We start from the raw sequence: 26,045 nt of genomic DNA, 5'->3' as shown, positions 1-26,045 counted from the left end.
GTGCGAGGCATCACCAGCAAAGAGGGAACCGGGACATATTCCCTTAAATAGTCCAAGCTGCCTGCTGCAGGAGCCAGACACCAGGAGGACCTCCAAGTGCTCCACGCCAGGGAGTACCCACATACACAAGAGTGCAAAGGTGGAGAGTGGCACCAGGTCAGCAGGCACAGCCATCAGGGACACGGGCGCACCTGGGATCTAGTATGTCCCCAGGGCGTGAATCCAGTGAGTAAAATCATCAAACTGCCCTCTTTGTTTGGACTGCTTCATTGCCACGGGCCTCCACGTTAACCCTTCACCTCCCCCTGTTGAAAAGCCCAGTTCGCGGAGGGCTCCATCATCCACGCTGCCTCTAGCCATCATCCCCAGTGGGAACCCAGAGCGGCGGCCCTACTATCCCTGGCCGCAAACCGCGAGTGGCGTAGTCGGACTTTATTTTTCATTTAAAACTGTTCGATGGTGCCCCCGGGTCCTGGACCCCTCGGGCCACGGACTGCCCAGATCCGAGTAGCCCGGCTGCCCCAGGGCGCGACATACTCTTAAAGGGAATCGATCACCAGGTTGTAGCCACCCAATCTTAGAGCAGCAGAGCTCTTGATTCCAGAAGCATTTTACTAGGCTGTTTACTCTGGGTTTGATAAAATCACAGCTTTATCAGCAGATTATCACTAGAGTACCAGTAAACCGGTTCCCAGGTGGTGCTCCATAATCATGAGCTCTATATAACCCAGCCCCACCACTGCTTGTCCGCTTTCTGTGCAGACTGAATATGGGCAGAAAGCGGACAATCATTAATGTAGGTGGGATGATACAGAGCTCAGCATTCAGAGAACTGCTAAATCTGCAACAGATAAAACAGTGCTTTTGTCAAGATGACAGCAAACAGCCCAATAAGTGACACATCGCTGGAATTAGGATCTCTGCCTCTACATTATGCTGGTCTTAGATTGGGCAGCAAAAACCTGATGACCGATTACCTTTAAGTGTATGTCTGTGCACATGTTGGCAGTTTAAGAAAAATAACTTTGCAACTTTTTTTTTTCTTTTTGTAAAAATGGCCATTGCTACTTCTATTTATATCATTGTATGGTGCTATGTATTTCTAATCCGGAAAATTCAATAGTTACAGAGATTTGAAGGCTTCTCCTGTGCGGTGTCCATGTTTCCTGTCCTGTTCGCACTCAGCAGTCACTATATGGAGAGAAGAAATGGTAGCTTGGAAAAACATATGAGTAAATGCTTATATGGCTGACATCCTGGTGACGTCTCATTAGTAGAGCTAAACACAAACTCACAATAGGATAAATACGCAGATCTGTATACATACAGATGTAGTAATCATTACACTAACACACAAGAATATTATCACGATACAGAAAGTTTAAGGGAGTCTTTCACTGCCAATTAACACTAGAAGTGCCAGAGATGGGTAATTTAACATTTCTACCTTTGGAACCCAGAGAAGGGTCGAATGACCTGAAGGATTTTAGCTAACATCCTATAATCACCGTCTTTTGCTCTGTACTTAAGGCCATTACTGTCGCACCACAGGAGGTTGTTGTTTTTCATTGAGTTTAGCCATTTAGTTTCTAGTTAGTTCTATTTAGTCCAGTGTTCCCCAACTCCAGTCCTCGAGGGCCGCCAACAGTGCATGTTTTCAGGATTTCCTTAGCATTGCATGGGTGTTGGAATCATCAACTGTGCAGGTGATTAAATATCACATGTGCAATATTAAGGAAATCCTGAAAACATGCACTGTTGGCGGCCCTTGAGGACTGGAATTGGGGACCCATGATTTAGTCTATTGTATAGTGTCATTTGACCCACTTTCGGGACTTCAGGGGGAGCTCGAAATTTCTGGGACTTCTAGTGTTAAACTACTTATACGGCCTAGATTTTAGTGCTTTGATTGCCAGACACCCTTTCCACTTTATTTCATATACAATTGAGGAGATTTCTGTGCACACTTGGCGTGGGACTCAGTTCACCATTACACCCCATCACTTTGCATACTGAACACTTACACCTTGATTGACTGCTGCCTGAATTCAATCTGTGGCTATGAAGGAGCCCAGATAGGTTCAGTGGCAGTGTGCACTCTGATGCCTGGCTCCTGTCTGCAATAAGTGGTGTTGATCACTGTCTGCCCTAAGCCGCAGAGGGAATACACACTGGCACTGGGAGGGGTGCGTGGCTGAGCTCTTACAGTGTCATTGCTGATGTGTAGACTCCCTGATTGTCATATCTTGATTGACAGTACTCAATGTGCTAAATATACAAATTGAGAGAACTAATTTGGATATAATTTTTTTCCCTCAACTACACCACTAAAATCTATATTACATTGATGATGTTTATAGGGGTTTAAGGGGTGGTTCCCTAATCTGCAATAGTGGCCAAATCTCTGTAAAACTGATAGCGAAGGGTTTTTCCAAATACCTTGTGTTGCCAATAGTGCCTCTGAGTGGCGCTATTGCGGTCCACTCATCCCTATGAAATGACCCGCTTGGGCCCTGTCACCTCTGGGATCCGGTGATGTCATGTCAACATCCAGTTGACGTGACATCACTGAGGTCGGCCCTAGTGTTCCTGAGTGACTGGGCTGTGGGCGGAGTTTCATCGCTTGTCACAGCCCAGCATCACTCCTGCTTGCAGCGCTCTGCAGTGAAGGAGAGCTTGCGTGACATACTGCACTGTGCTGAGCAGTGAAACAGCGCCCACAGCTCGTTCACTCAGACTGTGGCCGGCCTTGGTGATGACGTGACGTCAACTGGAAGTTGACGTGACATTACCGGATCTCATAGGTCACAGAGCCCAGGGTGTCCCTTAATGGGGATGAGCGGACCACAATAGCGCTGCTCAGAGGCAGAATTGGCTGAACAAGGTATTTGAAAAAAGCCTTCCTTATCAGTTTTATGCCTTTGACACATCAGTATTTTGCATCAGTGTGCAATCAGTAATTTATGCCAAAACACAGAACTTGTGTAAGTGGTTTAATTACTGCTGCTGGGGTAACAAACTCTCTAACTCTTTATACATGCTCAATGGCTTTTGTTGGTTGGATTTGCATTACACTTTTCTTCATTGGGAAAATGTGCTGCATCATAATATTTTTATCATAATCGCACATCTGGGCATTAAAAGGTCTTACAATTAGGTAAATATACCCTCAGGTGAGCAACACCACGACAAATTACATCATATAATTTAACAAAAAACTAAGCCAAAATGCAGCAGTATTTGAAAAATCAAGTCTAGCCTTGCTTCTTTGATAGGAAGCACAAAAGATTATTGTTCTTGGCAACACACCTGTCTAAAGAGGACGCGCTGCCGAGAACAATGACAGTTACTGTACACTGAGCAATTTATTGCAGATTGTTCAGTTTGCACCATGAAAACGGGTAGATAAATGGTTGCTGATATGTTAAGGGTCACATGAGTGTCATGCCCAGGGAAGGGGGTACTCTGTCCCGGGCGGTAACAAATGGGAATGTCACTCTGGTGGCCGTTGCCTGGTCCCGTGCCCTTGGGATTCTTTTGTAAAAGGGGGTATTTACAGGGGTAAATAGAGTTAATGTCATGTGACGCCGCCTATGGGTTGCGGTTAAGGATAGAGAACCGCCGCTGCTAAATGTGGGTACTCCCAGAGCTGGTGGTGATTGCAGCAATGTTGTTAGGCCCTCCGCAGGTAGGGCTGTGCCTGGGAGATGATGAGGGATAACAGAGACCACACCAGGTTGTCTTTAACAGTCTCTACTCACTTGGACCCAGGGGTTGCTGGTTCAGGTCCCTTGGAGTATCAGTACCAATGTAGTGACCCAGGTTCCTCTGTCCCCAGCACTTTCTGTTGATTGGGTCCCCATAGCATGGAGCGTTTGGGGCCCGATTGTCCGATTTGGGGTACAGTCTCCTTCTCTGTACGGCGGATCGGGGAGGTAAGTGTCCAAACCCCGATCCTAGTTTACTGCTGATGCCCCCGGATTATTTGTTTCGGTGAAGTCCGCGAAGGTGTCCTCATGGGGCAGGTATTTATCAAGCCATGTAGAACGGGCGCCTGATCTAGGGCCTTGTGCACCGTGCATGCTCCAGTCCCAGCGGTATCTCCTCTACCCGACCTGGTGACCTCTCTCCTGTTCCCCCGGGTCACCGTTGCACAGACCCAACTCGGGCACGTCCGCAAACCTCTCCTCTGTGCCACACTTCTCCAGACTCTCTTCTGACTGCTGACCCCTCCCACTAGGCTGGCTAATCCCAGGGACTTGTTCCTTTCCATGGCGACCATCCCCTTACATGGTTAACCCTCTATGCTTGGTGTTGAGTGGAGAACTAGGATTTTAGTTGTGCTTTGGTGATATCGCCACTGGTACTCCAGGTCCCAGGGGGTAGGTCCTGCATCCCCAAGAGGATGCAGTTCCTTGTAGTGCCCTGAGTATCTCAGGGAGGCTACATGAGCATATAAAAAAACGATCCTATTTTCATCCAGAAATAGGGGGAAGATTTTTTTTTTCTTCACTCAGCAGTGCGCAGTCTGAGTGCAATTGTTGTTTGTTTTTTTTTACAGTAACAGCTATTATTAATTTACATGACTATTAACAGTTTTCTGTGCTACATGTATCCGTAAAAATCGGATGCTATACTATGGCTCCGTATGCCATGTAATTTTTTTTTCTTGCATCCATCTGTTTACGGAGTGAAAGGGCAGCATGCTGCATTTTTTTTTTGTTCAGTCAGTGAAAAAAAAAATTGATCAACAGCACTGTTGATTGAATAACATTGGTCCGATTTATACAGTGGTGTAAACGAGCCCTAAGGCGTAAACTGGCCATACACATGGCTGACCGCTATCTTTTTTACATACACAACCAATTATTCACGTTTTCTCATGGAAAGAGTGGAGAAAGTAAGTCGCTGCCAAGCACTGACGAGTTATCTCCCAGAACAAAAGTGTTGGGTGAAATTGCCTGACCCTTATCTCCACCATAATCTCTCAAGGAAGAGTCAGAAAGGTCCAATACATATTAGATTGTCGTCTGATTTCACATGTATCAGTATATACGGCTGACTTGCGTATAGGAACTTTTAATTTTTGGTAATGCATTAAATTGGGTATATAAACAACAATGCCAACATCAATGTGCAAAAAACTTTGGAAAGCAGTTTGCAAAACAAAAAGAAATACATACTGCAAATACAGGAAAATGCTACGTTTATTATTTGATTATTGCAAATGGTTTGGCAATCTTTTCTCTATTGCTAGTAATCTTTCCCTTACAAATATGTACAATAGGGCAGTGCAATTCTATTATATTCCATAAAAGACAACACGTTGTACCTCTACAGCTGGCATTGGAGAAGCTTGTCTATGTACGAGAATGGAGCACAATAATTTTAAATAATCAAAGATATGTGCAAAATATCAGGCAAAAGTGTTATGTGCTTGTTCAACAAGAATCCCTGCAGAGATTGATCCTAGACGGCCGATTGATGTTCGCTACAAATATAGATTGTGCTAGGACGAATCCTTCTCCGTGTCCTCCCTGGAAGTTTGGGAAGGATCTTAAATGTTTTGGGCATAAATTCCATGCAGGCCTCTCGAAACTTCTTTATCCTCCAGCAGTATATGACGGGATTGAACACAGATTTCAGGTAACTGAGCCACAAAATGCAAGTACTGATGACATAAAATGAGGAACTGTAGTAGAAAGTCCTACTGAAGACAGACAAGAGACTGAACACAGAATGTGGGAGCCAGCAAAGTGAGAACCCAATAAAGAGAATCAGTATGGTAGTGAAGGCTCTGGTCTTGAAGCTCATGTCAACATTCAGTTGATGGGGCCTCTGCAATCCCATCAGCCCTAGCTTGCTTACTTGGCTGAGGCATAAGCTCTCGGCGTGGTTGTGAATTCGGACAGCATTTCGTCTCACTGTGTTAAGGATGCATAGGTAAGAGTACAGCATAATACTGAAAGGGATGAAAAACACTGCCACCACTAGCATTACTGCATATGCCCTATCGGCCAAAAATTCTGTATATCCCAAAACACATTGCGGCGCTCTTGTTGGAACTTCAACCAAGGTCCACCCTATAACAGATGGGAATGAAATGCAAAAAGAAAGTATCCAAGAGCTAAGAATCATTATTTTAGCACGGTGAGGGTTCAATTTATCCTGTCTTTGAACAATGATCAGGAAACGATCAACACTGATAATAAGTAGTATGGCAACTCCTTCTAATACGAAGAACCAGAAGAGCATGGCAGATATCTGGCAAAACTGAGAGCCAAAGTGCCAGCTCCCAGTGATAATGGTCACTGCAGTAAAAGGCATGCAGAACAATGACAGCATGATATCAGAGAATGCAAGAGTTGCGAGAAGAAGGTTGATTGCAGATCGCATGGCTGGCTTTTGATAGACAATAAGGCAAACAATGGCATTGCCTAAAAAAGCAATGGCAATCATTAATGCCATGATTATTGCCAAGAATATCCTGAGTGGGGTAGGAAATGCATTAAAACCGGAGTCCTGGCTCCCTGTTGTCACATTCATACTAGAAAAGGTGTAGCCGCCCAGAGGCGTGCTATTGCATCTTTCATTGACTTGTAGACTCCACAAATCAGACATTATATCCAATATGGTTTTCATGTGTCTGTTCAACGCTGTTCCATCCCTCTACACTTCTTGATATATCTGGTAAGGAAACAAGAAAGACAAATGAAGAAGTAAATAGATAGTTTCGGAAATCGCAGAAGGCTCTTTTATTTTTTACCAGTTACTCAAGTTTATTTAACCTCATAACGACGGCCGTACGACTTAAAGCGGCGGCAAAACAGGGTACTTATTCTGTTCCGCCGCTTTAAAGCGGCGGCCCGAAAAAACCCTGTAGCGCCCCCCAGCGACCGAAAATCTCGGGGGTTTCAGCTACCGGGGGTAGCTGAGACCCCCCAGATTATGAATCGGGGTGTTTTTTTTGGACCCCGATCATGTGATCGGCGGTATACACTGTATACTGACGAACACATGAAAAAAAAAAGAAATGGCCGGTAAAACTGATTTCTTTTTCATCTGACATGATCAAACATGTCAGATGAGAAAGAAATCTAACCCCCTAGTGCCCCCAAAGCCCCCGGTACCGGAGAGTCCCCCCACCCCTACCCCCACCGGACATCCAAAACGGCGCCGAAGCGCACAGAAAACTGCCGCCGGCGCCGGCTCTGCAGTCATTTCCCTCCGATCTGAAATGATCAAACATTTCAGATCGGAGGGAAATGTCCTCCCCCTGACCCCTCCTCCGGTCCACCGGAGCCCTCTGGTCACCGGAGCCCCCTCCGGTTCTCCAGAGCCACCACCCCCCCTCCCCCCTCCGGAGCGTGGAAGATGGCGGCGCACAGCGCGCGGCCGCATTCATTCTGCTCTTTCTGCCGCATGTGACACGTCACATGCGGCAGAAAGGTGTCCCCAGGTCCCACTAGGTCACCCCCCGTCACACCCCCCCCCCCAAGCCCCCGGTTATACGTTACCTGTCTGCCGCTCCGTCCCGCGATCACACCGCCTCCTTCTTCAATGCTGGCGGCGCATGCGCAGACAGCGGCTGTCAGCTGGATCCCTGCAAGCAGGGATCCTGCTGACGTCGCAACTGCACAGGCTACTCCACTGTGGACCGGGGGAGGGTGAGTGCGGTAATCTGCAGTCACACTCCTCACATGGAGAGACTGCTGTTCCAGAAAATGGGGGGTACGTTCTGTGAGCGTGCCCCTCATATTCTGGAATGAGGTTACTGCAGGTCACTCTGCCCTAGGTTGGACCGGGGCAGTGTGAGTGCAGTATTCTCAGATTACTGCACCCACACTGCTCATGGAGAGCTTGCTCTTCCAGAAAATGGGGGATACGTTCCCTGAACATGCCCCCCATATTCTAGAAGATCCAGAGTCGGCGTGGGACCTCCAAAATGGATTACAGCGACCGGAATTTCTTTATTTTCAATAAATTGGTAAAAGAGGAATGTTTCGGGGAGTGTTTTTTCAAATACATTTTTTTTTTGTCTTTTTTTTTTCTATTACTGACTGGGTTAGTGATGTCGGGTATCTGTTCAGATGCCGTGACATCACGAACCCCAGGGCTTGATGCCAGGTGACATTACAGCTGGTATCAACCCCATATATTACCCCGTCTGCCACCGCACCAGGGCGCGGGATGAGCTGGGGCGAAGCGCCAGGATTGGCGCATCTAATGGATGCGCCACTTCTGGGGCGGCTGCGGCCTGCTATTTTTAGGCTGGGAAGAGTCCAATAACCATGGCTCTTCCCACCCTGAGAATACCAGACCCCAGCTGTCCGCTTCACCTTGGCTGGTGATCTAATTTGGGGGGACCCCACGTTTTTTTTTTTTAAAAAAACGCCTGGGGAGCCCTCCAAATTGATCACCAGACAAGGTGAAGCTGTCAGCTGTGGTTTGCAGGCTACAGCTGTCTGCTTTACTCTAGCTGGCTATCAAAAATAGGGGGGACCCCACGTCGTTTATTTTAATTATTAATTTTTTGGGGGGGCTAAATACAAGGCTAGGCACCCTTTAGTGCCACATGAAAGGCACTAAAGGGCGCCAGCTTAGAATATGCAGGGGGGTGGGACGTTATATATGTTTGACATCTATCCATTCATCCATTGTAGCATTTTACGCTGTGTGCCCACAATCAGGGTTTGCAGCGTTTTGGGCGCAGAGTGTTTTCCCTGTGTCCATAATGCTGCGTTGTGCAGTAGAAGCACAGTGGAAGGATTTTTAGAAATCCCATGCCCAATGTGCTTCTTTTCTCCGCAGCATAAACCGACCTGTGGCGCAGCTTCCCGAGCCTCAGCATGTCAATTTATGCTGCGGAGATGAGTGTTCTCTGCAGGTAGCATAGAGCTCCACAGCGGCCTGAACCCAAATCGTGGGCATGGGCAGCTGCGTTCTCCCGTGGACAACACTCACATCTCTGCAGGAGGCTGACACTGTGTACTAGATGCCGTGTCGCTGGATCATGGCCACATAGCCTAAAAGTGAGACATTTGTTGCTACAGCAACATTTTTGTGAAGTACCTGTGGATTCAAAATGCTTACTATACTTCTGAATAAAATCCAGTTTCCAAAATGGAGTCACTTGTGGGGGGTTTCTAATGTATAGGTACCCAAGGGGCCCTGCTAATGTGACATGGTGCGCGCAATTTATTAATTTATTTCAACTTTTCCAGAATTCAAATGGTGCTCCCTCCATTCCAAGCCCTCCCATTTATCCAAACAGAGGTTTTTGGCCACATGTGGGGTATCCCTGTGCTCATAAGACATTGGATAACAACCTATGGGGTCCACGGTTTGTTGTTGTCTCTTGAAAAAGTGAGAAATTTGATGCTAAAGCAACAGTTTTGTGAAAAAAATGAAAATTTTCAATATGGCAACCTAAGCTTATCAAATTCTGTGAAGTACTCGTGGATTCAAACTGCTCACTATACACCTAGATAAAAGCCTTGAGGTGTCTTGTTTCCAGAATGAAGTCACTTGTGGGGGACCGCCACTGTTTAGGCACCTCAGGGGCTCTCCAAATGCAACCTGGCGTCCGCTATTGATTCCAGCCAATTTTGCAGTCAAATGGCACTCCTTCCCTTCCGAGCCCTGCCATGCGCCCAAACAGTTGATTTCCACCACATATAAGGTATCGCCAAACTCAGGAGAAATTGCACAATAAATGTTATGCTGAATTTTTTCCTTTTACTCTTGTAAAAAAAAAAGCTACCTGGTTGAAATAACAATTTTGTGGTAAAATTTTATTTTTTTTTTTTCATGGCTCAACGTTATAAAATTCTGTGAAGCACCTGAGGGTTCAGGGTACTCACAAAACATCTAGATAAATTCCTTGAGGGGCCTAGTTTCCAAAATGGGGTCACTTGTGCGGGGTTTCTGCTGTTTAGGTACCTTAGGGGACCTCCAAATGCGACATGGTGCCCGCAATCTTTTTCAGGCAAATTTCCTTTCTAAAATTCAAATATTGCTCCTTTCGTTCCAAGCCCTCCCATTTGTCCAAACAAAGGTTTCAGACCACATGTGAGGTATCACCGCGCTCATAAAAAAGTGGGTAACAAACCTTGAGGTCAAATTTTTGGAATTACCTCTTGAAAAAGTGAGAAAATTGATGCTAAAGCAACATTTTTGAGAAAATTATTAAAATTTTCAATATGACAACGTAACGGTAACAAAATCTGTGAAGTACCTGTGGATCTAAAATGCTCACTATACCCCTAGACAGAAGCCTTGAGGGGTCTAGTTTCCAAAATGGCGTCACTTGTGAGGGGTTTCTTCTGTTTAGGTACCTTAGCGGACCTGTAAATGCAACATGGTGCCCGCAATCTATTTCAGCCAAATTTGCTTTCCAAAATTCAAATATTGCTCCTTCTGTTCCGAGCCCTCCCATTTGTCCAAACAGAGGTTTCTGACCACATGTGGGGTATCGGCGCGCTCATAAGAAAGTGGGGAACAAGTTTTGGGGTCCATTTTGTTGTGTTATTTCTTCTAAAAGTGAATAAATTTGGGTTAGAGCAACATTTTTAGGTAAAATTTAATTTTTGCTTTTTTTCATTCCACATTGCTTTTGTTCATGTGAAGCACCTGAAGGGTTAATAAACTTCTTGAATGTGGTTTTGAGTACTTTGGGGGGTGCAGTTTTTAGAATGGTGTCACTTTTGGGTATTTTCTGTCATCTAGGCCTATTGAAGTCACTTCAAATGTGATGTGGTCCCTAAAAAACTGGTTTTGTAAATTTTGATGTAAAAATGAGAAATTGCTGATAAACTTTGAACCCCTCTAACTTCCTAACAAAAAAAAATTTTGGTTCCAAAATTGTGCTGATGTAAATAGACATGTGGGAAATGTTATTTATTAACTATTTTGTGTCACAGAAATCTCTGGTTTAACGGTATAAAAATTCAAAAGTTGAAAATTGCTAAATTTTCAAAATGTTTGCCAATATTCAATTTTTTTCATAAATAAACACAAAAAATATTGTCCTAAATTTGGTACTAACATGAAGTCCAATATGTGACGAAAAAACAATCTCAGAATCACCGGGATCCGTTGAAGCGTTCCAGAGTTATAACCTCATGAAGTGACACTGGTCAGAATTGCAAAATTTGGTCTGGTCATTAAGGTGAAAATTAGCTCCATCACTAAAGGGTTAAGAAATTAAGCCCACAACACAATGATTATTCCAGTGTTAGAATTAAGGATGACTGGCAAGTATAGAGCTGAACAGTGTTTCCCAGTAATCCCAGCAGCTTCCCACTGTCCCCAGTATTCCCATCAGGTTCCCACTCTCCCTAAATAATCCCAGCAGGTTCCCACTCTCCCTAAATAATCCCAGCAGGTTCCCACTCTCCCCAGTAATCCCTGCAGGATCCCACACTCCCCAGTAATCCCTGCAGGTTCCCACTCTCCCCAGTAATCCCAGCAGGATCCCACACTCCCCAGTAATCCCTGCAGGTTCCCACTCTCCCCAGTAATCCCTGCAGGATCCCACACTCCCCAGTAATCCCTGCAGGTTCCCACTCTCCCCAGTAATCCCAGCAGGTTCCCACTCTCTCTAAATAATCCCAGCAGGTTCCCACTCTCTCTAAATAATCCCAGCACGTTCCCACTCTCCCCAGTAATCCCAGCAGTGCTTTCTCCACTCTAAGGCCCCTTTCACACGTCAGTGATTCTGGGACGTTTGTGCTTTTTTTAAAACGTACCAGAATCACTGACATACGCAGACCATTATAATGAATGGGTCTGCTCACACATCAGTGATTTTTCACTGCACGTGTCTCCGTGCGGCATACCCGCGTGTGCGTGATTGCCGTACGGAGACATGTCCATTTTTTTCTGGCATCACTGATGTCCTACGGACCACGCAGTGGTGTGGTCCGTGAAACACGTGCCAGAAAAAAACGTGCTTTTAAAATAAAAAACATTTTAACTCACCCGGCGTCCAGCGATGTCCTCTGCAGCCCATCCTCCCTGCTGCTTCTGAGCCGGCTCATTATTGTCACGCATATTCATTATGCGCGACACAGCCGACCCGGAAGCAGCTGCTGCGGGGGTCACCGCCGGCCGGATGCTGCACCGCGGGAGCGGGCACAGGTGAGTTGTTTTCCAAGTGCAATCACGGGCCACGGAGAACGGAGCCCGGACTGCACTTAGACAACCCACGTGTGCCGTGAATCACAGCACACGCAGGGACATGTGCGTGTTTTACACGCCAGTGAAAAACGTCACTGTTTTTCACTGACGTGTGAAACGGGCCTAAAGCTGGAGTCACACTTGCGATTAACTCGCACGAGTGCAATGCGAGAAATTCTCGCATTGCACTCGGACCAATGTTAATCAATGAGGCAGCTCCCATCTGCTATTTTTTCTCAGTCCAAATCGGACTGAGAAAAAAATCGCAGCATGCTGTGTTTTGGTGAGTTTCTCGCACGAGTCTCCCCAATGAAACTCTATGGGTGCGTGATAAAAAAAAAAAAACGGATATCACACGGACGGCACATACACCATCCTAGTGACATGTGTTTTTCTAAATACATTTATTGCATGTTGCAGGAAACACTGGAAATGAGTGAGGTCTGTCGATGTCGGTCTCTCTCTCTCTGTCGGTCTATCCCTTTCCCCACAGACAGAGCCGCAGGATGACAATGAAGTCGGGTGAAGTTCATCCGACTTCATTCTGATCTCATGGCTCTGGCTGTGTCTGCTGTCAGCGGCCATGTAGCAGAGCTGAATGGCAGATGACATAGCTGCTGAGAATAAAAATGTATCACACACGGATTGTACATGGACTACAATCATGAGAAAAATCACAGAATCGCATCGCTGTTGCATTGCACACGGATCAACACTCGGACAGAGCTCATGCTACTTTCTAGCATGAGACTCGCAAGTGTGATTCCAGCCTAATACTAATAGTCCTTTCCCATAAGCTCCACTACCAAACACTCCTATGATGTGCCCTCTCCTGAGCAGTATCATGCAATATATTATATATTTATTTATATACAGTATATATATATATATATATATATATATATATATATATATTATTTTTTTTTAAAGTTCAGAGTAATGATGGATATCAGATGTTTCTAAAGAAGGGAATTTTGTTTACTTACCGTAAATTCCTTTTCTTCTAGCTCCAATTGGGAGACCCAGACAATTGGGTGTATAGCTACTGCCTCCGGAGGCCACACAAAGCAGTACACTTAAAAGTGTAAGGCCCCTCCCCTTCTGCCTATACACCCCCCGTGGGATCACGGGCTCCTCAGTTTTAGTGCAAAAGCAAGAAGGAGGAAAGCCAATAACTCAATAACTGGTTTAAAAAACAAATTCGATCCGACGAAACATCGGAGAACTGAAACCATTCAACATGAAACAACATGTGTACCCGAAAAAACAAAAATCCCTAAGAAAACAGGGCGGGTGCTGGGTCTCCCAATTGGAGCTAGAAGAAAAGGAATTTACGGTAAGTAAACAAAATTCCCTTCTTCTTTATCGCTCCTAATTGGGAGACCCAGACAATTGGGACGTCCAAAAGCAGTCCCTGGGTGGGTAAAATAACACCTCGTGATAGGGCCGTAAAAACAGCCCTTTCCTACAGGTGGGCAACCGCCGCCTGAAGGACTTGTCTACCTAGGCTGGCGTCCGCCGAAGCGTAGGTATGCACCTGATAATGCTTGGTAAAAGTGTGCAGACTCGACCAGGTAGCCGCCTGGCACACCTGCTGAGCCGTAGCCTGGTGCCGTAATGCCCAGGACGCACCCACGGCTCTGGTAGAATGGGCCTTCAGCCCCGAGGGAACCGGAATCCCAGCAGAACGGTAGGCTTCAAGAATTGGTTCCTTGATCCACCGAGCCAGGGTGGATTTGGAAGCTTGCGACCCTTTACGCTGACCAGCGACAAGGACAAAGAGTGCATCCGAGCGGCGCAGAGACGCCGTGCGGGAAATGTAGATTCTGAGTGCTCTCACCAGATCCAACAAATGCAAATCCTTTTCACATTGATGAACTGGATGAGGACACAAAGAAGGTAAGACGATATCCTGATTGAGATGAAAGGGGGATACCACCTTAGGGAGAAACTCCAGAATTGGGCGCAGAACCACCTTATCCTGGTGGAACACCAGGAAGGGAGATTTGCATGACAGCGCTGCTAGCTCGGACACTCTCCGAAGAGACGTGACCGCTACTAGAAAAACCACTTTCTGTGACAAGCGAGAAAGGGAAACATCCCTCATAGGCTCGAAAGGCGGCTTCTGGAGAGCAATTAGAACCTTGTTCAGATCCCAGGGCTCTAACGGCCGCTTGTAAGGAGGGACGATATGACAAACCCCTTGCAGGAACGTGCGTACCTGAGGAAGTCGTGCTAGGCGTTTCTGAAAAAATACAGACAGCGCTGAGACTTGTCCTTTAAGAGAGCCTAGCGACAAACCTTTTTCCAAACCGGATGGCAGGAAGGAAAGAAGAGTAGGCAATGCAAATGGCCAGGGAGAGACTCCCTGAGCAGAGCACCAAGATAAGAAAATCTTCCACGTCCTGTGGTAGATCTTGGCGGAAGATGGTTTTCTAGCCTGTCTCATGGTGGCAATGACCTCTTGAGATAATCCTGAAGACGCTAGGATCCAGGACTCAATGGCCACACAGTCAGATTCAGGGCCGCAGAATTCTGATGGAAAAACGGCCCTTGGGACAACAAGTCTGGTCGGTCTGGAAGTGCCCACGGTTGGCCTACCGTGAGGTGCCAGAGATCCGGGTACCACGACCTCCTCGGCCAGTCTGGAGCGACGAGGATGGCGCGGCGGCAGTCGGACCTGATCTTGCGCAGCACTCTGGGCAACAGTGCCAGAGGTGGGAACACATAAGGTAGCCGGAACTGCGACCAATCTTGAACTAAGGCGTCCGCCGCCAGAGCTCGGTGATCGTGAGAGCGTGCCATGAAAGCCGGGACCTTGTTGTTGTGCCGGGACGCCATTAGGTCGACGTCCGGCATCCCCCAGCGGTGACAGATCTCCTGAAACACGTCCGGGTGAAGAGACCATTCCCCTGCGTCCATACCCTGGCGACTGAGGAAGTCTGCTTCCCAGTTTTCCACGCCTGGGATGTGAACTGCGGATATGGTGGATGTCATGTCTTCCACCCACGTCAGAATCCGCCGGACTTCCTGGAAGGCTTGCCGACTGCGTGTTCCTCCTTGGTGGTTGATGTATGCCACCGCTGTGGAGTTGTCCGACTGAATTCGGATTTGCTTGCCTTCCAGCCACTGCTGGAAGGCTTGTAGGGCAAGATACACTGCTCTGATTTCCAGAACATTGATCTGAAGGGTGGACTCTTGCTGAGTCCACGTACCTTGAGCCCTGTGGTGGAGAAAAATTGCTCCCCACCCTGAAAGACTCGCGTCTGTCGTAACCACCGCCCAGGATGGGGGTAGAAAGGACCTTCCTTTTGACAATGAGGTGGGAAGAAGCCACCACCGAAGAGATTCCTTGGCCGCCTGAGAAAGAGAGACGTTCCTGTCGAGGGACGTCGACTTCCCGTCCCATTGGCGGAGAATGTCCCATTGTAGTGGACGCAGATGAAACTGCGCGAAAGGGACTGCCTCCATTGTTGCTACCATCTTCCCTAGGAAGTGCATGAGGCGTCTCAAGGGGTGTGACTGACCTTGAAGGAGAGATTGCACCCCTGTCTGTAGTGAACGCTGTTTGTCCAGCGGAAGCTTCACTATCGCTGAGAGAGTATGAAACTCCATGCCAAGATATGTTAGCGATTGGGTCGGGGTCAGATTTGACTTTGAAAAGTTGATGATCCACCCGAAACTCTGGAGAGTCTCCAGCGCAACGTTCAGGCTGTGTTGGCATGCCTCTTGAGAGGGTGCCTTGACCAGTAGATCGTCCAAATACGGGATCACAGAGTGACCTTGAGAGTGCAGGACTGCTACTACTGCTGCCATGACCTTGGTGAAGACCCGTGGGGCTGTCGCCAGCCCGAAAGGCAGAGCTACGAACTGAAGGTGTTCGTCTCCTATAACGAAGCGTAGAAAACGCTGATGCTCTGGAGCAATCGGCACGTGGAGATAAGCATCCTTGATGTCTATTGATGCTAGGAAATCTCCTTGAGACATTGAGGCGATGACGGAGCGGAGGGATTCCATCCGGAACCGCCTGGTTTTCACGTGCTTGTTGAGCAGTTTTAGATCCAGAACGGGACGGAAAGACCCGTCCTTTTTTGGCACCACAAACAAATTGGAGTAAAAATCGTGACCTTGCTCCTGAAGAGGAACAGGGGTCACCACTCCTTCTGCCTTTAGAGTGCACACCGCTTGCAGAAGAGCATCGGCTCGGTCGGGAGGTGGAGAAGTTCTGAAGAATCGAGTTGGAGGACGAGAACTGAACTCTATCCTGTACCCGTGAGACAGAATGTCTCTCACCCAACGGTCTTTGACCTGTGGCAGCCAAATGTCGCCAAAGCGGGAGAGCCTGCCACCGACCGAGGATGCGGAGAGAGGAGGCCGAAAGTCATGAGGAAGCCGCCTTGGTAGCGGGTCTTCCGGCTGTCTTCTTTGGGCGTGACTGAGCCCGCCAAGAATCTGAGCTCCTCTGATCCTTTTGAGTCCTTTTGGACGAGGAGAATCGGGACCTGCCCGAGCCTCGAAAGGACCGAAACCCCGACTGTCCCCTCCTCTGTTGGGGTTTGTTTTGTCTGGGCTGAGGTAAGGATGAATCCTTACCCTTGGACTGTTTAATGATTTCATCCAAACGCTCACCAAACAGTCGGTCACCAGAAAATGGCAAACTGGTTAAGCACTTTTTGGAAGCAGAATCTGCCTTCCATTCCCTTAACCACAAGGCTCTGCGTAAAACCACGGAGTTGGCTGACGCCACTGCCGTACGGCCCGTAGAGTCCAGGACAGCATTAATCGCGTAAGACGCAAATGCAGACATTTGAGAGGTTAAGGATGCCACCTGCGGAACAGATGTACGTGTGACCGTGTCAATCTGTGTAAGATCAGCTGAAATAGCTTGGAGTGCCCATACGGCTGCGAATGCCGGAGCAAACGACGCGCCGATAGCTTCATAGATGGATTTCAACCAGAGCTCCATCTGTCTGTCAGTGGCATCTTTAAGTGCAGCCCCATCTTCCACTGCAACTATGGATCTAGCCGCAAGCCTGGAGATTGGAGGATCCACCTTGGGACACTGGGTCCAGCCCTTGACCACGTCAGGGGGAAAGGGATAACGTGTATCCTTAAGCCGTTTGGAGAAACGCTTATCTGGATAAGCGTGGTGTTTCTGGACTGACTCTCTAAAGTCAGAGTGGTCCAGAAAAGTACTTAATTTACGCTTGGGATACCTGAAATGGAATTTCTCCTGCTGTGAAGCTGACTCCTCCACTGGAGGAGCTGGGGGAGAAATATCCAACATTCTATTTATGGACGCTATAAGATCATTCACTATGGCGTCACCATCAGGAGTATCCAGATTGAGAGCGGTCTCAGGATCAGAATCCTGATCAGCTACCTCCGCCTCATCATACAGAGAGTCCTCCTGCTGTGACCCTGACCAGTGTGATGAAGTCGAGGGCCGCTCATAGCGAGCTCGCTTAGGCTGTCTGGGACTGTCGTCCGTGTCAGAGCCTTCACCCTGGGATGCATGGGACACCCCCGGAGCCCGGAGCTGCTGAACTGGGGGACCAGGGAGCAATGATTCAACAGTGCCCCTGGTCTGAGTTACTGGTCTAGACTGCAAAGTTTCTAGAATTTTAGTCATAGTCACAGACAATCTATCCGCAAAAACTGCAAACTCCGTCCCCGTCACCTGGACAGTATTCACAGGTGGTTCTCCCTGGGTCACCTCTAGCAGAGGCCCCGGCCGAGCAAGTGCCACAGGGGCTGAGCACTGCACACAATGGGGGTCAGTGGAACCTGCAGGTAGAGTAGCCTCACATGCGGTACAAGCAGCATAGAAAGCCTGTGCCTTGGCACCCTTGCTTTTTGCGGATGACATGCTGTTGTCTCCTCTGAGTAATCTAGGAGGGTATATAGCCAAGAATCACCAGCGACCGTACAGTGCAATGTATAGCATGCAAGCATAAAAATACAAAATGTACACTTCGGCACTAGTGGGGTCAGCACCAGAGGTGCCGCTTACCGCCCGCGGAAACGCGGGTGTGTGGTCGCCAGAATCCCGTGTCTGGGTCTCCCAGAACTTGTCTCCCCTCTCCAGCTCAGACTGCATACAGGAATGGCTGCCGGCGTTCTGTGAAGAGGGGCGGACCGTGGGCGTGCCTCAGACAAAGTGCGGGAAACTGGCGTCCCACTGTGTCCAGTGTGAGGGCTGGAGTATGTAAAATAGACTCCAGCCCCCTGCGTTGATGTTCTGTACAGCGTCCCGCCCTTCCCCTGACTGGCAGGCCTAGGGGCGGGAACGAAGCGAAACTAGGCCGCAAAAGCCGGGGACTCGAGTAATAAGCGCGGCCGTCATATATGCACGGCCAGCGCGGAAGTCCCCGGCGCACCACAAGTCCCAGCCGCGCCGCAGTGTAAACTGACAGCAGCGGCCGGCGCGGCAGTTCACAATACATTAACTCACTCAGCAGAGCTGTAGTGAGTAGTGGCACAAGCGCGCAGCGCTGTTGTCCCCGGCGCACTAACACACCCAGCAATGCTGCAGTGTGTCTGCGCGCGGTCTGTACGGGGACACAGAGTACCTTGACGTAGCAGGGCCATGTCCCTGACGATACTCAGCTCCATATCCAGCAGATCCAGCGGCTGTGGATGGAGCACGGTCTCAGTGCCTGGAGACAGGTAAAATCCCACTTCACCCAGAGCCCTAAGGGGGATGGGGAAGGAAGCAGCATGTGGGCTCCAGCCTCCGTACCCGCAATGGGTACCTCAACCTTAACAAACACCGCCGACAAAAAGTGGGGTGAGAAGGGAGCATGCTGGGGGCCCTAGTATGGGCCCTCTTTTCTTCCATCCGACATAGTCAGCAGCTGCTGCTGACTAAACAGTGGAGCTATGCGTGGATGTCTGACCTCCTTCGCACAAAGCATGAAAACTGAGGAGCCCGTGATCCCACGGGGGGTGTATAGGCAGAAGGGGAGGGGCCTTACACTTTTAAGTGTAATACTTTGTGTGGCCTCCGGAGGCAGTAGCTATACACCCCAATTGTCTGGGTCTCCCAATTAGGAGCGATAAAGAAAGGTTTATTTTTTTTATATTTTGTAATCTTAGGTACGGTATGATGAACCCGTCTTGGCGGCACTATATCACAGCTGCTTATTGTAAACCTTCGCAGTAGATTCCCCACTAATCTGACTTTTAATTAGACCATACAATATTACTTTAGAATCAGTACAAACAAAATGTTTACAAGGTTGGCCTACGATCTAATGTGTATGGAGATGATAGTTGCCATCAGGAGGCTGAAGGATCCTTTATTACCATACCTCTACATGCCCACTAAGTTATATGTGGCCTAGAGGCCTGAAGCCACAAAATCACAAGCTATAGATATTGCTGCCATTCATTTGGTGTCAAAGTCACAGGCAGCATTACTTCCATGCTACCATTTGCTGTTGCGCATCTCATTGTTTACGTAGCTGTTAAATCATGAGTACAGCATGTGCGCGCTGCGGCCAACAATCACTGGACATAGCAGTCATCCCATTGTAGACGGAATAACCGCTGAGCCCATTGATTGCTTGCATTGCTTACATGCTACCATGTGTTGGTGCACGTCTCATTGTTTACATAGCTGTGAAATCATGAGTGCTGCATGTGAGCGCTGCGGCCAACAATCACTGGGACAGAATAACCACTGAGCCCATTGATTGCTTGCATTGCTTACATGCGCAATCCACTGCTAGTGCTTGCTCATCACTAATAAAAATGTTTGTGTGGCCATATTCTGTTGTTTTTATGTGCACCATTATGGCCTTATAGTTTGGGTCATTATGCATGTAGCAGTGCCAAATATGTGTAGGGATATTCTTCCACCAATATAAGACTCAAAAGAAAAAAAGGTCTGCTTACGTTTTTGCATGGGTTTTTATCATTTATGCTTCTAAACATCTTTTTGTTTACATTGCTGGTGTGATTCACACCTACTCTTACACAGGAGATCACACATCATCTCTTCTGTCCTCGCAGCCTGCCAGATCCTTCCCACACCTCTCCTCCGTCACTCCAGCTGGCTGGATCTCGGCCTGCATGCTTCAAAGTGTAACCAGAATCGTCGTTGTAGTCATAACCCAGGCACAGACATATAAAGTGAGAGTGACATGATAGCAGCAGATATAGGCAGTCCTCACCTTGCCCCATGTATATCAGGGGGAGTTGTGACTACAGGGGCTATTCCGGTCGTATTTTGATGCTGAATCTCCGCTTCCAAATGAGTCCTGTTGAAGTGCTGCAGGCGGAGATGTGGCCATTAGTGGCCTGGCTATGTCACATATGACTTTGGCTCCCAAACTGCCATCCTGTAAGGATGTAGACGTCCTGTCCAGTAAAGAGTTGAGCAGCCCACCCTCACGATACCAATATCTGATGAACCCATCTTATATATATGGGGTGGGGGGTTCTGATTATCATAAACGGATGAGCAGCGCTTACATGAAGTGGGAACGTGGCCATAGCTTTTTATTCTGTAGGAGCCATATATGAGAAGCGCCAAAAAACTCCAAAAATAGATATATTCACATTTTGCATTATTGCAGCATTTCTTTTGTACACTGAAAACCAGAGCGGTGGCAAGAAATAAAGCAAGCAGTGTATAATATGCACTTTATCGCATTTTACAACCGTTTATTTTAATGGGTTAAAAGTGCTGCAAAAACGCTGAAAAAGTTGACATGATGTGTATTTGCAAAACTGCAAAATATGTGTAGATAAGATAGCAGGCATATAATCCAGAGTGCGGATAATCCAGGGTGCGGATAATCTAGGGTGCGGATAATCTAGGGTGCGGATAATCTAGGGTGTGGATTACTCAGGGTGTGGATTATTCAGGGTGCGGATAATCCAGGGTGCGGATAATCCAGGGTCCGGATAATCCAGGGTGCGGATAATCCAGGGTCCGGATAATCCAGGGTGCGGATAATCTAGGGTGCAGATTACTCAGGGTGCGGATAATCCAGAGTGCGGGTAATACAGCGTGCGGATAATCCAGGGTATGCGGATAATCCAGCGTGTGCAGGAGATGTTAGAAATCTCATGGATTATGCTTGTACTATAAAATGCTGCGTCTGTTGACCCACCAAATACGCTGAGTGAAATAAGCAGGGTGTGATGGGAAGTCTCTAATCAGGACCGCGTGTTTCAATGTGTCCCGTAATTCCACCTTTGATATTAGTGGGGCTTTCCGATGACACGCTATGTTTGGCTCCATTCACACTATGAGACAGCTTGTATGCGGTTTTACAAATGCTGACGTAATATTATACTCACGTGGCCTTACCATACAGCACATAAACCCTGCCGGCCTATGTCAGCCTAGGAGGTACCATGACTTTTGGGGACACTGTCATGGCACCCACTGGTGTGCAGTGTGCTTATTGGCCCAGTCTCTGTCAGTTTTTCATGGTAACAGAACACTATTCTTGCCTGTGATAAAGGGCCCCTGACATGTCCTGTTACCATTGGAGTCCATGGGAAACCGCAGCAGGAATCCGCATGTGAATCCATGGCCACCTGCAGAACTGCGGGACAGCCCGGGATGTCAGACGTCACTATACACGATGTCGTGCAGCGGAGCGCGGCGTGCACATGGTTAATACCCCGGCACAGAGCTCCGTCCATCATGTCCCCTCGGCCCCGCACATGCCGCCTCCTGGCCCGTACCTGCAGCACAGCTGGGGCCCCCGCAGCCTGCCATGATCCTCCCGACTGAAGCTTCTAGGGGTGGTCCCTGCATCAGTGCGCGGCTGCGCCTGCTCCAGTGTACACAGCGGGGACAGCCAGCGCTTCGTCGTGTGCTGTCATCATGCCAGGCTGCCAGTCTGTATGGAGCAGCGGCCCTCCTAGTACGGGGGCAGTGCACGCCATTGTGGGGTCCGGCTCCCCGCAGCCACCGCTAGGGGGCGTACATATGGGGCTTGCATTGAGCTCAGTGGCAGCGGCATGAATGTGCACCGAGCTCCCCCTGGTGGTGGCCGTAGGGTGTGAGGTGAAGCCGGAGTGTGGGATTGATGGAGACCAGGCACTATGAGTGACTGCAGATCCTGTCAGACTCACTGTCATTCCCAGTGTAAGCATTATACATAATGGAGGCCAGAGCCAACTGGACTCTTCCAACTGCTCTCAATTTACCCCTCAGGAGTCGGGACGTGCCCACAAGTATGCAGCCTGCGTCCATGTAGGAACATGGGGCGTTATCATAGCGTGCACATTGCACACGGTTATGATTCAGCAGTCTGTTGTAGAGTTACTGCAGCCATTTTGCCAAGCTTGGACAACCCCTGTAAAAGCGGACTGCAGACAGAGCGCCATACCGTTATGTCAACTTAGGGGAATGGGGCAGCACTTGACTCATTTGTTAAAAATACCTCAAAGTGTTGGGAAAAAATGTGACCTGGCACTTTAGTGTTTGATACAGTACAGTGACCCTGATAACTCCTCACACTACACTGGCACAGATCCTGGCACACCACTCGCACTGGGCAGCGGTATAACATAGCTCCAACTAAGGCTAGGTTCACATTTCCGTTGTTTTGCATCAGTCACATGCGTTGCTGACACTTGTGACTGATGAGTTGTACAATGGATGACAAGTATTGGTTTGAGAAGGCGGATTCCGTTTTTGAGAGCAATCAGCTGATCGCTCTCATAAGCCGGCGGCCTGGAGATCAGCTGATCGCTCTCATAAACCGGCGGCCGGGAGATCAGCTGATCGCTCTCATAAGCCGGCGGCCGGGAGATCAGCTGATCGCTCTCATAAGCCGGCGGCCGGGAGATCAGCTGATCGCTCTCATAAGCCGGCGGCCTGGAGATCAGCTGATCGCTCTCATAAACCGGCGGCCGGGAGATCAGCTGATCGCTCTCATAAGCCGGCGGCCGGGAGATCAGCTGATCGCTCTCATAAGCCGGCGGCCGGGAGATCAGCTGATCGCTCTCATAAGCCGGCGGCCAGGAGATCAGCTGATCGCTCTCATAAGCCGGTGGCAGGGAGATCAGCTGATCGCTCTCATAAGCCGGCGGCAGGGAGATCAGCTGATCGCTCTCATAAGCCGTCGGCCAGGAGATCAGCTGATCGCTCTCATAAGCCGGCGGCAGGGAGATCAGCTGATCGCTCTCATAAGCCGGCGGCAGGGAGATCAGCTGATCGCTCTCATAAGCCGGCGGCAGGGAGATCAGCTGATCGCTCTCATAAGCCGGCGGCAGGGAGATCAGCTGATCGCTCTCATAAGCCGGCGGCAGGGAGATCAGCTGATCGCTCTCATAAGCCGGCGGCAGGGAGATCAGCTGATCGCTCTCATAAGCCGGTGGCCGGGAGATCAGCTGATCGCTCTCATAAGCCGGCGGCAGGGAGATCAGCTGATCGCTCTCATAAGCCGGCGGCCGGGAGATCAGCTGATCGCTCTCATAAGCCGGCGGCCAGGAGATCAGCTGATCGCTCTCATAAGCCGGCGGCAGGGAGATCAGCTGATCGCTCTCATATGCCGGCGGCAGGGAGATCAGCTGATCGCTCTCATAAGCCGGCGGCCAGGAGATCAGCTGATCGCTCTCATAAGCCGGCGGCAGGGAGATCAGCTGATCGCTCTCATAAGCCGGCAGCAGGGAGATCAGCTGATCGCTCTCATAAGCCGGCGGCAGGGAGATCAGCTGATCACTCTCATAAGCCGGAGGCCGGGAGATCAGCTGACCACTCTCATAAGCCGGAGGCCAGGAGATCAGCTGATCGCTTTCATAAGCCGGCGGCCGGGAGATCAGCTGATCGCTCACAGAAGCCGGCCGCCGGGAGATCAGCTGATCGTTCGGCCGCCGATGAGCATGCGCCGTGAAAACATAAGAATTCCGCTGCTCAAAAAACGTTACAGGCTGCGTTCCTGCCGCCCGACGGTCAGTCGTTCCACGACTGATCAGTCGGGCGGAGGATGCAACGCAAGGGCATCAGTCGCAATCCGCCGCTCATGCAAGTCTATGGGAAACAACGGAATCCGCCAAACGGATTCCGTTGTTTACCAGAGCCGCGGATTGTGACTGATACAAATTGACGGAAATGTGAACCTAGTCTAAGGGTATGTGCCCACGATCAGGGTTATGTGGCGTTCTGGTTTGCATCCACTGCGTTCTCCCACGCAGGAGAAAATCTTAATTACTCACCGGTAATGGGAGTTTCAATAGCCCATGACAGCACCACCTGAGAGATAGGTTCCGCCCACATCAGGACAGGAAACCCACTGATAAAAAGGCGGCACCTCTCCTCCACATCAGTAGGTTTTCAGAGCCAGAGAGGACCAACAAAACACAAACAAACAGATTAATCATACCACCCAAGGAAAACACACCAATAACTAACACTCCCCGAAGGTTGCCCACAACCAGTGAATAGGGGGGGAACTAAGGGTGCTGTCATGGGCTATTGAAAATCCCATTACCGGTGAGTAATTAAGATTTTTCCCTGCCGCCCATGACAGCACCACCTGAGAGATTAATATAGACCACCACCTTAGGGAGGGACCACCGCCTGTAAGACCCGTCTCCCAAAGGAAAGGTCAGTTGTGGAGGATAAGTCCAGTCTATAGTGTCGAAAGAAAGTACCAGGAGACGACCAAGTAGCCGCCCGACAGATCTGGTCAATAGAGGCATCCGCCCTCTCTGCCCAAGATGTAGACACTGCTCTAGTGGAGTGCGCCCTTATGCCCTGAGGAGGAGTGGTGTCCTTAGCCGAGTATGCCAAGCCGATGGCATCCCTGACCCATCTGGCCAAGGTAGCCTTAGAAGCCCCATGCCCCCTGGATTGCTCCTGAAATGTGACAAATAGGGCCTGAGACATTCTCCATTCCCTAGTCTTATCTAGGTACGTGAATAAGGCCCTCCGGACATCCAATGTGTGCAACCTAGCCTCCTTCTTGTTATGAGGGGAGTCACAGAGGGAAGGGAGCACGATTTCTTGGGACCGATGAAAGGGTTTAGAAACCTTGGGCAGGTAGAAGGGATCAGTCCGCACACTACCCTATCATCCAGAATCTGGGTATAAGGGTGAACTATGGACAAGGCTTGGAGATCCCCCACCCGCCTGGCCGAGGTGAGTGCGACGAGGAGAAAAACCTTAAGTGGCAGCTTGAAAGGGACATCCCCCAAGGGTTCAAACGGTGGCCCCGTGAGGGCATCCAACACTAAATTGAGGTCCCATGGGGGAACCCTGGGAGCCTGAACAGGTACAGACCTGGACTTAATAAACCTGCAAATCCACTCATTCTGTGCCAGACCACAATTAAACAGTGCCCCTAAGGTTGACACCTGCACCTTGAGTGTACTGGTGGAGAGCCCCAATTCCAACCCCCTCTGGAGGAATTCTTGTATAGCCGAGATAGGAGGGGGGTCCTCCACCCGAGCCCCGGACTGAAGGAGAAAACGCTTCCAGACCCTCCCGTAAATGGCCGAAGAAGAGTGTCTATTAAGCCAGAAGAAAAACCCCGTCGAGCTAGCAGCCGCCGCTCAAACGCCAGGCCGTCAAATGGAGAGCCAGGTCGGGGGGGTGATGAACTGGGCCCTGGGAAAGGAGATGAGGGGCGTCCGGGAGAACCCAAGGATCCACCAGAGACAGTGTCCGCAGCCAGTAAAACCATGCCCGCTTCGGCCAGAAGGGGGCTATGAGAATAACCTCCGCCCTGTCGTCCCGGATTTTCCGGAGAACCGAAGGCAACAGGAGCAGAGGAGGAAACGCGTACAGGAGGCCGTGAGACCAAGACATCTGAAACGCATAGAGGGCAACAGGATCGTCTCGGGGGCTGAGAGCAGAACCTGTCCACTTTCCGATTCGCCTTGGTAGCGAACAG

The 26,045-nt window shown here is 49.2% G+C and overlaps 1 protein-coding gene across 1 annotated transcript; it reads right to left on the bottom strand.

Moving 5' to 3' along the window:
- Window positions 1-5,189: 5,189 nt before the first annotated feature.
- On the bottom strand, window positions 5,190-22,151 carry GPR45 (G protein-coupled receptor 45). The gene is made up of 2 exons (XM_075334272.1): window positions 21,886-22,151; window positions 5,190-6,687 (listed from the first exon to the last, which is right to left on the bottom strand). The coding sequence occupies exon 2, from the start codon at window positions 6,640-6,642 to the stop codon at window positions 5,470-5,472; it is 1,173 nt and encodes a 390-aa protein (XP_075190387.1). The 5' UTR covers window positions 6,643-6,687; window positions 21,886-22,151; the 3' UTR covers window positions 5,190-5,469.
- Window positions 22,152-26,045: the final 3,894 nt, after the last annotated feature.

The sequence above is a fragment of the Anomaloglossus baeobatrachus genome, chromosome 2, assembly GCF_048569485.1.
Source record: "Anomaloglossus baeobatrachus isolate aAnoBae1 chromosome 2, aAnoBae1.hap1, whole genome shotgun sequence".
Classification (NCBI taxonomy): Eukaryota; Metazoa; Chordata; class Amphibia; order Anura; family Aromobatidae; genus Anomaloglossus; species Anomaloglossus baeobatrachus.
This window is presented reverse-complemented; position numbering and strand designations above follow the sequence as displayed.